The sequence below is a fragment of the Typha angustifolia genome, chromosome 13 (assembly GCF_048772165.1).
Source record: "Typha angustifolia cultivar Huaian chromosome 13, ASM4877216v1, whole genome shotgun sequence".
In the NCBI taxonomy this organism is placed as follows: domain Eukaryota; kingdom Viridiplantae; phylum Streptophyta; class Magnoliopsida; order Poales; family Typhaceae; genus Typha; species Typha angustifolia.
In genome coordinates this window covers 12872815-12889407 of record NC_133251.1, presented here as the reverse complement: position 1 = coordinate 12889407, position 16593 = coordinate 12872815, and the positions used below count along the sequence as shown (strand labels likewise).

The 16593-nt window shown below is 35.5% G+C and overlaps 2 protein-coding genes across 3 annotated transcripts; both read right to left on the bottom strand.

Moving 5' to 3' along the window:
• Positions 1 to 5674: 5674 nt before the first annotated feature.
• Positions 5675 to 11673, bottom strand: LOC140772952 (serine/threonine-protein kinase MPS1). 2 transcript variants are annotated; one of them, XM_073115217.1, is made up of 6 exons: positions 11301 to 11673; positions 10734 to 11123; positions 9804 to 10657; positions 8310 to 8501; positions 6516 to 6677; positions 5675 to 6390 (listed from the first exon to the last, which is right to left on the bottom strand). In XM_073115217.1, exons 1-6 carry the CDS (start codon positions 11488 to 11490, stop codon positions 5854 to 5856), a joined length of 2325 nt encoding a protein of 774 aa, XP_072971318.1. In that variant the 5' UTR covers positions 11491 to 11673; the 3' UTR covers positions 5675 to 5853. The 2 variants fall into 2 exon arrangements, with proteins under 2 accessions (XP_072971318.1, XP_072971319.1); XM_073115218.1 differs by having other exon boundaries at positions 9804 to 10582.
• Positions 11674 to 12211: 538 nt separating this feature from the next.
• Positions 12212 to 16333, bottom strand: LOC140772842 (probable plastid-lipid-associated protein 4, chloroplastic). The gene is made up of 6 exons (XM_073115056.1): positions 15959 to 16333; positions 15426 to 15539; positions 14573 to 14671; positions 13964 to 14038; positions 12680 to 12747; positions 12212 to 12469 (listed from the first exon to the last, which is right to left on the bottom strand). The coding sequence occupies exons 1-6, from the start codon at positions 16262 to 16264 to the stop codon at positions 12394 to 12396; spliced, it is 738 nt and encodes a 245-aa protein (XP_072971157.1). The 5' UTR covers positions 16265 to 16333; the 3' UTR covers positions 12212 to 12393.
• Between the last annotated feature and the right edge of the window lie 260 nt (positions 16334 to 16593).

Genomic DNA, 16593 nt, shown 5'->3' with positions numbered 1-16593 from the left:
GTGGCCATTTGTCCCCGGCGCTGCGAGTGCCAGCTGGATGTTTGGTCAAAGGCTGGTCACACGTGGCAGGAGGTCTGTCGGGGAGGCCGCGTGGGTTTCTAAGGCGTCTCTCTTGATCCTGGGACAATTTTACATTTAAGACCCCTACATTCTTAATATTTGCAGATCAAGTCCTGCTCTCTATGAATAAGAATATGGTACGTATTAATAGGTGTAAAGAAAATGTCACACATAAATGAGGATTCGAAATATTAAATAGATTAAATTTTGCCCAAACATCCACTACTACGGATAATACATAAATAAATAAATAAATAAATATCACGTCGGGTGTCATCTCAAAAAATATTTAAAAATAATAATCCTCTTAGTTGGGATTGGGGCTTGGGATCCGCTGCAAAGGCCCTCCCTCGAGTTGTGGTGGCGGAGCGTTCGACGCGGCCGGTGACGTGCCTGCACGATTTCCGGGACGGAATATGCTACGTGCATGTCACACCCGCAATAAGGTTATATATATATATAGTTCAAAATATTATCCATTTAACGATGCCATTCTCTAAAGCTGATTAGCCATCGCTAATTTGTAGCAAGTGATTGTAGTTTATTGCTATATATTATATTTTGGATTCTTTTACTTAGAGCCTTATAATATGTAGTATATACACCTAAGTTGATGGTTTGGATAATTAATGGTCAAGTAGGCATGCTTCATGTGCTTCTTGTAATTAATTTATTGTCAAATAAAAATAGTTGAATGTAGAGCACTAGTTGATTTTAAGCTAGAGGTGGAAGATATTCTACATGGCAGATATAGAAGTGCAGTAGATATGAAGGTGCTAAATATTAATAAGCATGAAAAGTAGTTAGTAGTTAAATTATTGAGTTAATTATACCACTACTTTATAGGCATCCTATAAATTCATAGTATATGAAAGAATGCTTATAATGGACTCTAAGCATTTTCCTTTTCAGAAATCATGTTGAACATTCATAATTACTTATTAGAAGATGTACCACAATTAGAATGCCAAGCAAGGATTAGATGATGACAACCATATAAGCACAATAAATTAACATGAAAAAGCTCTTTATAAAATAAAGGTTTAAAAAATAATATGGGATCTCCTCTGTGGGATTAAACTAAGTACTATAAAAATAATAATTAGAAATACTTATAAACCGAGTGTTGTTACCTACGACCATTTTAGTAGAGTTTTATTTGACTCGCCCTTAGTATGTCATTTTTCACCTTGGTGCCCATTTTTATTATCTTTGAGACATTATCAAATGACTAATCAACTATTGTAAAGTTTGTAGGTATCTCCCATATAATTAAGGTGGTCGTAGAATCAACTCCAACTCTAAATAATTTTTATAGAGAAAATTATTTAGCATTCTAATGGCTTGTGGCGGCTTTGACTCAATGACTCATTTGATAGCTAGGCAGTACGATGGTTTAAAAGAGTAGCTCAATAGCATGGCCACTTGGAGCGATAGCTTAAACACGTTTAGTTCAGCACAATAATTCAGCAATACACACAACTTAAAGCATAGACTATGTGACTTAAGTATATTAGCTAAAATTTGATGAGATTTAAAGGTCTCTGTATTAAGGAAGGGTTGTCTTTTGTCTAGCTCATATATAGTTTTTAGCATTTTCAATAATCAAAAAGAAAAAACACCATCAATTATAATTTTCAATCCGGTAAAACTCTAACAAGATGTGACGCTCAATCCATAAGGACTTATTAGGATTTGATTAAGACCACATACTTCCGCACTCCTCTCTTCTTTTCAATATTGTCCAAAAGTCTTTTTAGCCTATGAAATTGTGTCATATTTCTCTCTGGACTTTCTTTATATAAACCTTTAAAAATAGGACTTTAAGCCATAAATCGGATTTGACCACATGCTCTTTTGTGTGATATTTGAATTTAATACAGAGCTTAATAGATAAATTCTTTTGAAGATGCTTGAAGTAGCCTCGAGTGCACAAATAATGTTTGAACGAATTCGAATATCTAAACTCTAATTCTTGTCTTGAGAAATTCATTCGGACATATTTGAACAATAGTTTAAATATTCGAAATTCATTTCAAAGAATTCAAATATATAAACTCCATTTCTTATCGTAAGAAATTTGATTAAGGATGTTCAAACAATTTTAAATTTTTAAAATTCATTCGAGTATCTAATCTTCTCTTTCTATCCCAAATTCAATCTAGAATATTACTAGAGTTGTTCAAACAAGTTTAGAATTGAACAACTTCAAACATTAGAACATTCTCCCTCAATCTTTATCAAACCGTCTATATTTTTCTTGCCACAAAGATAGAAATTGTGCTACTAATTTTTACAAAAAAAATTACATTATGAAATACTTTTCTATATAAAATATCTACCAATTACTAAGCAGTCCACTATTCCTTATAAAACCAAAGCTTGTTGCTTTGGCCATTTAGCCCTTTTATTTTTATAAATTTAGTATATATAAAATATTAAATACTTGTTCACTTAAGGAATAATTTTTTTCTTATTTTAAAATATAACTCATTATTTTAGAATAACAGCTAAACATCACAATAACCTCGTTCTATAATACAAATACTATTCATCAAAATTACATCTATACCACACACTAACATAAATATTAATTTGTCATCGATATCTATCACATCAACTTATTTCATATCAAATTAAAAGATATTCATGATAATCTTATAAAAAATAATATATATATTTTTTCATATCTTCCTACGCTTTATATTATATCAAAGGTAATTATTGCACTCACTCTAGAATACAAGTGAACGTAAGAATAATTATTTCTAAAATAAATATCTTATTTTAAGAATAATAATAAAGAGATATAACTAATCTAAAATTAATCTTATTCATAAAGTAAACTCTTCCTAAAATTAGGGGTAGAAATGCAAATTAAGCCACATTGAACAACAATTAACCTTGTGTTTTTTCAACCGATAGAACTGCAATTTAACCTACATGTAGCTATCAAAGGTGCTTTCTTTTCCTTCTATCTTTCTGTTGGTATCCGTAACAACGGTCTTAAATTAATCAAAAATAAGTAGTGTTGTTCGTTACGCCTAAACCACTCCCACGTTGTGATCTCATCATCCCATTAACTCCAAAGAAAAAGAAATTTAATAAAGAAATTTGTATTTAACACCCTACCTTTTCATCATTTTCAATATTTTCAAATCATTTAACATCTCCTTTGTACGAAATATGTGCAAAAATGTTTGGGTAAGATTAAAGGCATCGTCTCTGAGTAACTTAAAAGAATTAATGTTCAGGTTAGGTTTGGTATTTTAGATTGGTAGGGTATTTAATTAAGTTATTTTCAACTGTGTAAGATTGTTTAAGTGCAATCAATTAACTTAAGATTTTAGTTAAGTTTAATTAATTATAGTATTCTTTACGTAAATATTATGGTTTGCAAGATGTAAACTAAGAATAGAGGAAAAGGCAGGTTGCAAAATGCAAATTTTCCGAAATATTTATACCACCACGCGGTCTGAACCTACCATTTACTTTGCGGTCAAGATGGGCGGTCTTTAAGAAAACTACAGAGTAACCAGAAGGCGGACCCCACCCAGATGGGAAACGTGGCGCGGGTTCTCTAGCGTCAGATCTGCTCGAGTATCTAATCAGACGGTGGTCATCGAGTGGGTTACTTCGAGGAACCGGGTGTGAGTGGAAATCATTGGCTCCGTCCATGTAACGTCGATGCTGACCCCACTAACGCATGGCCGTGTCGGTTTGCGCGTCGTTGAGCGGATGCGGATCCGGTTTATACGGGTCGGACCCAGTTGCCGGCTCGTGCGGAAATAGTTCCTCCGGTACTTTCTCATCGGTCCGGGTCCGCTCCGGTCGGGTGCCGAAACTGGCACGTGTCGGGAGCCGGGTGGATGGTTTGGACAAGGTCAAGGGAAAACTCCCCATGGTCGACGAAGGACACGCGGCGGAAGGAGAAACAGGCGGCCGGAGCTGTACGAGGTTGGAATGCGGGGAGGTGAGGTGGTGGGGTCGACATTAGATTTTGGAAACGGGAAGTAGTGTCGTACTGTTGTGTTGCCTTCACTCACGCGTGGGTAAAATGGTAAATTCCGCTCTGGTATCCTCTGTACTAAACTACTAATATTTGTTAAAAAGGCAATGTATTAGATACCTAAAATACTTCCAAGTTATCTGATTTCCTTTTTTTGTTTGGATAATTAGTCCATAGACACTTCAGTTATTTGGGTAGATACCTAAAATATCCCTGTACACAATTTCTAATAAAGAGCAGAAGGCATAGAGAAGGCCCAAACTGAAGAAGATTCTTGGGATTTAACCTAAGTTGACTAGCCAAAGGGCATACTGATTAGCCTCCTTGAGACAATAGAAAATTGAAAAGTAAACCATGCTGTGCCATTGAAACCAAGGTTAATATTTTGATAGAATATTTATTGGGTGACTATTAAGGGTGAAAATTAGTCCGACCCGCTATTCAATCTGATTAGGATAAATTTTTTTTTACTTAACTCAGATATAGCCGGTGAAATACCTGAGAGAACTTGCATGTCGAGATTTTATATGGGTAGAATTTTTGCAAACAAAATCGAGATATAGATTAAAAAGTTGGTAGGATTTTTAGAAAAACTTTAGATATTGATCAGATATGGATTTTTTTTTTACATAAAACTCGGATATGAATACGAATACAAATCGGGTATAATTTTTTAAATATGGATACTAATATCAAATATATTTTTATTACATATTTCTTAAATAATTATAGTTTTAGTTTGCTTATTCAGATTACGTTATTACTAATGATGAGTTTCTGTATTATTTGTAAAGATTAATTTTGCTAACTTTATGTATTTGACTTGGAAGATTTAAAAAAAAAAACTTTTTAATATTGTGTAAATTGTGTCCTAAAGAAATGTCATAATTTATTTAAAATTTAATCTTTATTCGTTTAAGATTTAATTCTATATTCGAAAATTATTCGATCTATATCTATTTATACAGACTAAATTATGAATCATATAAATCTAAACGTGGGTCAAGCCCTATCAGATCTATATTCGATTCGTTTTCGCCTCTAATGACTATAGATTTAGCCTATAGATTGTAGCTCTAGCACATGATCTTTATAAAAAAAAAGTGAAAATGAATGCAATGCCATTGATCTGATTGGACAACGTTAACGCTTTAGAACCTGATAATAACACAGAAAATTTTAGATTTATAGCCATGTTACATTACAAGTCGAGCGCATCTAAAAAATAGTATTTGAAAATAGTGTCCCATTCGATAATTATGAGTAAGATAATTCTTTTGTTAGACACAGTAATACTTGAGATAAATTAGGCAAGCAGAATGCATTTAGAAATAAATAATAATAAGTATACCTCGATTTATACCTTTAATCCTAGTAGCCTAGTTGGCTTATTGGGCTGGACAATTAGGGTGATCAATCTCTTTCAGCATGACAGCTGATTCGTTCTAGCTTCACTTGGACTTGGTACCAGCATTGACGGTTTGCAGTGGAGTGGTGAAATGGCTAGAAAATTAGTATCAGATTCCTCTAGGAGCATAACCTATCTATGACAGTAATTTAGAGGTAAAATTTGCAGATGATGAAGAAGGTACAGCATCAATCATATTGGCAAAACAAGCAGGATATGTTACCTGGTAACACTTATCATACATAGGAAATGGCAGGCCCAGCAAGCAACCATTGCATTTTAAGGTAGTAGGTATGTTACGACAGGAAGCTCCTGTCTCTAGCTTCCTATCCACGGTGAACCATGTCCATTGATAGTATTCCTTGATGTCTAGATATCATTTGTCTATTACATGATATACAGATTCAAAAACATTTTGCTCCATTTTACTACTTCCAACATTTTGTGCCTTCTCAAGCTTGTCTATGACTTCATGAAGCTGAGAACACAACCTAGACACTTCAGGATGATTCCAATGAATTCCAATCCTATCCAGGAGCAATTTACGGGGATGGCCGTCGTCGACGAGTGCCAGTTCTCGTGGCACCCGAGGAACAAGAAATGGGTGTTGAAGTAGCTGAGGAATCCTCCACCTTTCATTGCGATCCCATGCAAGACATCTTTGCATCAGATCGATGAGCCACGGATTGGAGACTGGTTGATAAACTATTTCATGGTTTCTATCTGTTACAACCTTAAACTTGGCCCAAAAGGTCTTGTACTCCGAAAATGGTGTCTTACCATACACCATCTGGTAAAGAATACAGCCAAGAGACCAGATATCTGATGGGCGTCCACACTTAATAGTGTTCCCATTCGCGTCATGTTCATTGCACATAAATGCCTCGGGGGACATGTAGTTTAGTGTTCCCACCTGCAGTCAATCATGGAAAAAATCACTCTCTGCCTATGAAAAGCCTCCATCCCCATAACATTATTTGATTCAACTACTAATTTCAAATAAAGGCAACATCTACGGAAAAGATGACCCGTGATCACCTGCGCATCACGCTGGATGTTTGTTGTATCACTCAATATAGCTTTTGCAATACCAAAGTCAATAAGTTTTAACGAGCCCCTGACCAGCAAAAAGTTGGCAGGCTTCAAATCAGAATGCACAATACGCTCCTCATGTATGGTGTTAACAGCTTCAAGCATTTGCTGCAGTAGAAATAGACATTAAGAGTAAGGAAAGTGAAGATAGGAGATCAATGGAACTTTACACCTATTGTTTTACTATGCTCATACCATGATCACTTGGTACAAGGAGGAAAAGCTTACAGCCAAATTAAATTGTTTGGACTTTAGAAATTGTACATGTAAAATAACGTGAGATTAAGATAATAAGATCCAATAACCAACCTTGCATGCTAAAGTATTAGCATAAGATCTAACAAAACAACTCAACTTTGCGGGCACGAGGTCCCAAGATGGTTCCTTTTGTTTTGAATGAATAGTGATCCTGTTGATGCTAAACTGCCTTGTGAAGGAAAGGGAACTCAAACCACATGTTGCTTCAAAATTTCAGATATGCGAAGAGAAATTCTTTCTAGGTGGACAAAGTTAAGACAATAGTGATTACTGAGAATCGTGCAGCTATGAAAACTAATATCAACTAGCCTCCTTCCTAAGTTAAGACAGTCTAGAACAGAAATTAGTAAAAATGTAGATAAACTAATTAAAGTTAAATCCAAAAGAAACCACCTTCCAGATATTGTACTCGTATCAGTTGGTTATATAGTATCTTTTAAGCTTTTGCCCCTCATTAAGTTTCTGGATCAATTTCATGGTCACTCCTCATGAGCAGAGGTTCTAATTGAAGAATCTCGCTTTTCATGATCGAAATGATCTAGTTATTGGTCAAAGCCCAATTGAATGCAACAATGTATCCATCCTTAATCGGCAGACGTCTACCTGAGGCGCAACCAAACCTCCATAGAACAAATAGTCTGGTCTTCTCATCTTAACCCAATATTGAATGGATTTTGTGGAAAAGGAATCTCAGACAACTAAATATTGACATGATCAGACACAATTCTAAACCTAGTCAAACTAAGGCACTAATAAAGTTCAATGGCTTACTTGAAATCAAGAAAATTATATGCAATTAACATGAATTAACTTCAATTCATGAAAGCAACATGACGGATGCATAATAATATATTAAATTTGAAAGAACACTTTAAGATTACAATTTACTAATAGTAAGGGTGCATTTAGTTACTAGAAAATAGATTTAAATGAAATGACTCTTCTTTCAAAAATGGAAGTCAAAAAGATAAAATGAAGCTATTTTTTATAAGTTAATAAGTCATTTTTTAAATTTATTTTTGCAATCGAACATTAGAAGTAGAGAAATTCTAAAAGAGCAGTACTTTCGTTCCTCACTTTCTAACAACCAAATACTCCCTAAGTTTATAGATCTAGTTTCTGACCTTATAAAGATATAATTTCAATTATGTATGATAACAAGCATAAGAGTAAGAAATCTAACAACTGAGAAATTCAAACTCATAAAAGCTTGCAATCATTTTTCACCAATAAAGTAAATTTATCTTCTTTGTTTGTCCATGATGGTATTGTTTCATTTTGCAAATAATTAGCATTTCTTAAAGAGTACAGCTGGAGGATCTGCTTTCTGAAGCTAATATGGAACATACAATGTGGACATATAAAGACAGACCATTCAAGTACCATTTTCAGGTCTAGGAATATGCTGTCAACTAGACCAGAGGAATCGTCACTTGACTGTGAAAAGCAGAAAATGGTGGACTTTATTAAAGATATGATTACCTGCCAGTAAAATCGTAACCAGTTCTCATTTATTTCCAAACTTATATTACTCATCTCCTTCCATTTATGTGCAAGCATGTGAGCTAGATCAATTTCTCCATATTCAAGTACCATGTAAATGTAATGATCATCTTTAATTCTTCCATCCTTTATCATTGGGGATCCTTCTTGAAGCAAACTTTTATCTGTTACCTGGCAAGTGATGTCAACAGATTTTAGGTCAATATAGCATTCCATTAAAAAAATATCTGCAAATGCAAATAGCAATGAGTGCAAAGAGAATGACAGCTTAGTATACAAGTCTTTTGCATTTTGTATTCATGGATATTCCAATGAATCAATGACACAAAAAGATCGAGATAAAACAAGATATCAAATAATGACTCAGTACCTTTTATTATATTTGGCAATATTAATTCGAAGATACTACAAGTCTAGAAGCATATAGGTCACATTAAACAGCTTTACATAGATTCCTCCAGTAGATGCAATGAGGAGTTAGCAACATATAGATGCCCCTTAGAAACTCTTTTATTTATATCGTTAACTTACAGCAATATCAAATTACAACAATGAAATATTTTTACTTGGATAATGTCAAAAGATAATAAGGAAAAGTACCCAACTTCCTAGTAAAAGAGCTAGTCCTTTCAGCATATCTTTACTAATAAATATTAATCAAGGAATTTGCTTGATTGGATCAAAAAATATGAATCCAGAGGTTACCATTTGCGTAAATTTGTCAACTGGGTTCATTCTAGTCAAATAAATCTCAATGGTTACATTAAAAAGCAATCCAACTAGTCAGTCACAAGGTTTTCATTTTATGCTTTAACAATCCCGTGATCCCATCATAAGACTCATAATCATATGAAACAATTCATCAAATCTTATCCATGTCTGTTGTACAAGAAAAGTAGAAAACCCAAGTATATCTAATTGCAATTGCTTACTGAGGAATTTGGTCATTAAATAATCTTTTGCAGGAAACAAAATTATATTAATCAACTTGTTTACAAGTCAACATGATCATCAGTCTCAAGTCAGATTGTGCTCCTGGAGTAATCGGTAATGTATAAGTAGAATAATGAGAGAGTTGAGCAATTCTATGGCGTCATGTTTTCATATTGTACTTGGTTACCTCTTTCTTCTCCTCCTATTATGAGAATTTCTTATTAGATTATCAATGCAATTTATTCAACAGTTTGAATACAAACATATATGGGCATCATTTTCAGCATGGTTAACAACAAAGGCCTACAACTTTTTCAAGAATATTAAATTATCACCAAGCCAACCATGTGAAGAACTACTAAAAGAAAATAACATCCATAATATAATAGACTCAATCCATCAAATAATCTGAATTTAGTCCATAATCTATAATCATAACAAACGGTATCATTGTAAAGAAGAAGAAGGTGGATTAGCTAAGTAGTGTTTGAATGCAAGCATTAGGTATAGTAATAGATTGATTGTTTTTAAAGCTTGTACCTCGTAATCAACAAGCTGAATAATATTCCCCTTTCCCTTCAACTTGTTCAAATACTCAATTTCTTGACAAAAACCATAGGCTGTTGGATAATCACGGCCTTTAAGTTTAATCTTTTTCAGCGCATATATCATGCATTCTGAGGATATAACTTTATGAACTTCACTACTGCCTCCACTTCCTATTTTACCGAGCTTTTGATAGAGTTTCCCATTCACTTTGAAGAACACATCAGGATCATATTTCTTCTTACGGGGAGCCTTATCTGCTCTGTTAGATTGAGGGAGACCCTGATCCAAGCTTGAATTGTTATTTGTGGATGGTATTTGAGATGTTAGGTAGCTGGCATTGTCAGAAACTGCTCTCTCCTTGATTCCTTCATTCAAATTAGGAGCCTGTTGGTGTTCCTGATGCCAATCACCATCTATAATGGCACTATCTCGTCCTTTTCGAGAGGCATGATCTGGAATAGCTGAAGCGGAATCTATAGTGCATGATGACATCTGAGTTGGAAATGCAGTCTGCCCACCTTGAGGAGCCCGTGTGCTTTGACAAGTTGGACCTGAATGGACTGACAAAGTAGTCACCCCTGATGAGCTCACAACGGAACACCGAGTCATTGGCTCCAAATGTTGCTGATTATGGAACTGTTCTCCCCTACTCTCAAATAAATTAGCCCCTTCTAACTTTATCCTGGAACCAAAGACTTCCATGCTCCCAGGATCCTGCTGCTTTTGTTCCTGATCATTTGCTGCCCGATTTGCCAAATGACCCTCCCCTTCTGTCAATGCAAGAGAATGCAGATAAGATGACATGTCGTCTTTTATACTATCAATGGTCAACCGTGCATTATCACCTGCATAATGAGAACCTAAGAAAGACAAAGGTATCACTTAAATAATCATATAATCTAGAAAAGCTGTGCTGCTTACTCTGAAAAGTCAGGTGCGCATCGCCAACTGAATAAGCTTGGCCCTTCTTAAGATCATTACTAGTCAAGACATGAGGGGATCCCAACCGAGATGACAGAACTTCCAAAGACGACTTCTCTCTGTCTACGATCATTTCGTAGTCCCCCTTCTGCAAGCCCATGTTTTGGTCACGGGCGGCAGTTATAGTCCCAGAAATCGAAGGAGGAGTAATAGACGACTCATCTGCACCATCTTTCTTCTGATCACATCCCACATCTGGCAATTTTACTGCTTCGGACTGGTTTACCATCTTACCGGTGATTGAAGAGATAGAGCCAGTGCTCTTCGACGACTGCTCTTTCTGAGAAACCAAAACCCGGCTCGCTCGTGGGAAGTAAGACTGCATTGTACCTGTAACAGATCTCAATACTAAGAAACACCAAAACCCTAATCTCCTTTTCACCTCAGACCTTCCAATTCCAGAAAAAAGCAACATAAAGCAACGATATTTAACCAAATAAATGGCAAGAAACGGCTATGTTCCACCAAATCGAAGAGGAATCAAAGAATATGATGGCCCGGTCTTACCGATAGATCTGTGGCGCTTGAATGCGGCATGAACATGGCGGAGCAAACCGGGCGGCGAGAGAGATGAAGAGGAGAAGGAGGAGGAGGAAGAAGAGGTGGTAGTTGTGTGATTGAAGTCGGCGGCGGACGGGATCGGACAGCTGCGATTGGTGGTCGACGGGGGAGGCGGAAGGTTAGCCCTCCGATCCATCGGCGGCGGATCGAAACGGCATCTCTGCAGAGGCGTAGGTTTAGGGTTTACTGCTCTCGTCTTCTAGGGTTTGATTCGTGGGCGGCATCGGTGAGGAGGTGGTGGTGTGGAAGAGGTGAGGAGGGCTGGGGATAGTCGAAAGCAATTTGAAATGCCGCAGATTGCCGCTCGTGCAACGGTAAGATGAACAATATCGAAAAGTCGCAGGGGCTCGAGAGCACGAATCTCAACGCTAGAGGTAAAAAAAAGAAGTAAAATATTCAATTATCGTTTTCGAGTAAATGGCTAAATTGAAGCTGCTTAAGATTATAAATGGGTTGGGTCATAGCCAGGTATAAATAATTAACACAAAATTGATATCATGCTATTATTCAGCATATAATTAAGAAAATTATTTATATAATATACTTAGTATATAAATTATATGCATAATTATATATAGTTGATCATACCTCTAGCAGTATGAATAAGAGTAAATCAAAGATTGATATTTAGAAATTTGTGAAACAAATCTAGCAGCAAATCATTAGAAACTCTCATTAGAACTGAATTAGAAGCATGTCATAAGTAAACTTTGGTAATCTGTAATCTATCGTCCATCAAGTATAACCATTTTCTGCACGTCAACCATGAGCATCACAATGCAATTTACAAAGAGATTTAAGGATAAATGCAAATTAAAAGCACAGTGGGAAATTATTCAATTTCTTTGGGGTTTTTTTTATATATTAAGTAATAGAATTACTTATGAAAAAAAAAATAGAGTGTCGATGTTATTTACATGCAGTACCTCCAGATTACAAGGCAATTTTCCAGAGATATACAAGACTAAACCCCAGAGAATGAAATTGTTACACGCATTGAACTTTTAGCTTTTACTATTATTTTCTCAAAAACTTTGTACTATTGCAGCGGCACCCTGTATGATGGATCGATCATCTTCAATATAAACAAATTTCCTTTGTCACCCCTGGAAACCCTGTCAACCAGAAATGGATTTTTCACATCAGTGATCTAATGACAAGTGGAAAAATATCAAGATCATCTCACTTATGAGTTATAATGAACTATCAAAGGGTGAAAAAACTAGCATGTGCCACTAATTAAGGGAAGTCAATTTTGTCTAAGATACCACATCATCTTACATGAGAGAATGATACGAGAATGAATGGAGGATATATAAGCTTACCGTATCTCTTCATCCAGATAAGTGATTTCTAGTTCGCCGCGAGCTCTTTCAGGTGCTTTTATAGGAATCTATTGGCAAATACAACAGAGAAAAAATGAACAAGAGTTTAGAAAAGCAGAAAATTTTAGATTTCTAAAACAAAAGGAATATAGGAATGCATCAGATGAGTTTTTTTACTGCATTTGACTGCTTGCATACTAAATATACAATTTGCATGGGATCAAATTTATGGTGATAAATAATGGCTTGATAAGACCAATTGGAGATGCTCGTACGAGTTGAGAATATGAGGAAGAAACATCTTCTCCAATATCCAACAGGAAAGATTTAGCAACAAGAATGTTTCAAGGGGCACACTTAAGCTCCAATAAGCAACCAATATGTGTAAAGTTCTACAGGTTAAAAATTACAATGACACAACCATCTTTACTGATACTCATATCCCTGATGACTGAAATAAATCAATGAGAAGGTGACTCCATAAAGCTTACTACGTGGCACAGTTTCAATTTGAGCTCAGCTTGTGAATACTTGATATATTCTCTCTATGGTAGACTATATTAGGTTTTTCACTTTTTTGCATCACTTATATATAATAACACACTTACCTCTGGAATTCTTCATGGTTTCATGCGTCTAATTTGACAATGAGCATGGGACTTGGATAGAGTGTATTGACCAGGGAAGGGAATAGAACAGAAAAATGAGTCAATTTCTTTTGGGGTCTGCATAAATCCATGACTACCACTTTTCTAGAGGAATTATTTGAGTATTGGTCATGATTACATGATTTCAAGCTGCATTCCAAACTACACCAGAGATATTGGGTGTAAGCCTGCTGATTAGGCCTTACAGAATTTAGCTTTTTGTTGCTCCGATTGCTTGCTTAGCAAATCTGGACCAGTCTCCAGAGAGCCGACATCATGTTTTCAGCTGATCATAAGATCTTTCAACACTTCCGAGAAATCTTTCTTCAGTCTTGCAGATCCCATGTTTCAGATAAGAGATTTTAGAGCGCAATGTTAACAACACTTCATTAACTCCAGGGTCAGATACTATATGGAGAAGCTACAGGAGGAGAAAGTATCACTTATCTATATTAACATGTCTTCCTCTTGAATGCATACCCATACAAAGATATGTGCATGTAGTATCAATGGAAGTAGAAGTGTAACCACCAAATACTATTTTATGTGCTTTAGGTAATTTCATCATTACTACCGACATATGGAAATTGGACTTATAAAATAGATTATCACTGAAAAAAAAAACTACATGCCATACCAAACCAAGTATCTTGAAAGTATCAAATCCAACTGCCACTCTCCTAGCACTGAGAGGTTCTAAGTTGGCTGTTACCTGCAAAAGTGATCTAAAAAGTTGAATAGCAAGCTTCAGAAGAGCATCCTACATAACTAAGAAATTCAAGTTAAGGTAATAAGAAAAATGAGAGTGCATCTGCAGTAACAAAATGTCCTTGTACATCTATTTCTGTTAGGAACTCAGGACCGAAAGAATTTTGCTTTATGCTACATATACCTATCTTTAATGGTCATAGCCTAATAATTCAACAATATTTCTCTGAAGTTATGTGACACAGAAGTATTTCTACAAGAACTTGAAGATACTGGAGAAAAGACATTCACATTTATTTGTCACATTTAGAACAATTTAAACACTAAGGATCACATGCTCTCTTACTGAGGAATTTGTTGCCAGTAGGTTATCCCAATTAATTGATCCACAGATTGTCCAGGCTATTACTTTGTACTTAGATAATTAAAGCAAAAAATATAGTAAAAGACCTCTTTTTAATTCTTAAAAAATGAGATACCATAACCACAATAGGGAAAACTAAAGCAACATAAAGGTTCTAGTTGCACTGAGAATTACTTGGTTAAAGTAAGGCCAGGTCTCCATATTTTGCGCTCGTAACGTATCAGCATTGATGGCCTGGTATATCTTTCCATTGGGACGTAAGAATTTAGGCCTCTGCCATAGTTAAGATAATGTCAATTATCATAGTATGTGTAAGATCAAAGAACAAAAATAAAACCAATGGAAGGGTTAAACTTACTCGTGTGGTTATATAATCAAACTACAAACGTTTGCCATAAAATTCACTACAAACATCTAGTCAAACTTACTCATGTAATAATCTACTACAACCTATAAGTAAAGTTCTCCTAAATTCAAGTGAAATAAATATGTGCATCTTATGTCATTGCCGATTAGGTCCTTTCATTATAGGCAGTATTTGGAAAGTTGTAAAATGGCAATTAAGCATTGTGGGTGTCTCTGCTTTGAGTTTAGAAGATTCTAAAACCATTGTTAGCTTATAAAAACAAACAGATGATTTAGGGCAGGATCCACTACTCGCAAAAATAAGCTACCTGTCTATCTCAGCAAATTCTTACAATGCTGGTTCAGATATCTTGAAAATGATTTCTTTTATATTAGTTCTTTCTTACAGCAGATAGGTCATTAACTTGCTAGTTATATGACAAAGCAACAAAGTAATAGATGTATTGTGTTTTAACATAGTCATTAATTGCACTATGATCAAACAGAGGTTAATAGAGGAACTGGAATTTTATAACGATCATTATGATCAAACAGCCTAAAGGAGAACAGAAAGAAAACTAAAGCAGATCAAACAAATGATTCGTTATAATTTATATTCGTATGTGGTATATGTAACACAAAACCCGCACATAGTCCCTCAAGAAAAGAAGTGATATAGAACCTGAGGTTGCAGAATTGATCTTGAAGTTGTATATAGAAGCTCCCACTTTCCATTAAGCAAATTGGATTTGAGCGGCTCCTTAATTGAATTAACTTCTTCTAGTTCACGTGCAATCTGATGAATTAAAAATTAAAGCACAAATAGAGATGAAAGAAATATTACTAAGCTAATAGTATACTACAAAATAGTATGAGAGAATTTGAATAAAGTATGGCTGCCCTGATATACCTTATAAGAAGGCTTCTAACCTGCATTAAAAATGCGAATTTTCTAGCGTGAAAGCCACTTCTCTGTGCAATGATGCTAAAAAAGAACAATCTACAGACAGCAAAGAATTTTACTCGCTAAAGCACATGATTCTCAAACCAAGTTAAAGCTGAAATCGATTACCATAACATCAAGTATGAAACATCCAATAAGTGGGCTCGAGTCCATTAATAATTTCAGCCTAATATTACCACTATTTAAAGGAAAAAATAGAAGAAGAAGAAGAAGAAGAATAAGGTAATTAGATGGTGGAGGGGAACAAAGACCTGATCGACTCTTTCTTGGTCTTCGGGCGAGGCCTCGGCCCCGCGGTCGAGGGGCGCGATGGCATCTAGGAGCTCCTCCTTGAGCTGCTCCCTGCTCTTTCCTCTCTTCTTGATGAAGGAGGGGAAGAAGGAGATCCGGGTCCTCCACTTCGTGGCTACCTCGGAAGGGGGAGTTAAGGTCACGCGTCTCAGCTCTGGATTCCTTGGTGATGGGATATGGAAGGGGGTCCTCTTTGTTGCTACGAGAGGGAGGGCTCTCTGGGATTGGGAAATGGCGGGGAGGGAAGAAGAGGAGGCCAACGCCATTTTGCTACGGTGAGGGAAGTGCGACGAAGGATGGTTTGAAGTTAGTGGTCGAATGCTTGTGGCCGATAGAGTGCCACTGGACACCGTTATATATATATAAATATATATATATATATATATATATTACCTTTTTCTATAATGATCTCTATTTTTTTTTAAGGTAAATAACGACTTCTTAATGGAAAAAGTAATTTAAAAAGTTATTATGTACTAAAATAAGTTAGAGTTATTATAAAAAAGAATATTAGTTCAATGGGTGAAAAGTGAATAATATTCCACTTTTAAACTATGACTTAGATATAATATGAAACTAAGACGTTTGATCTATC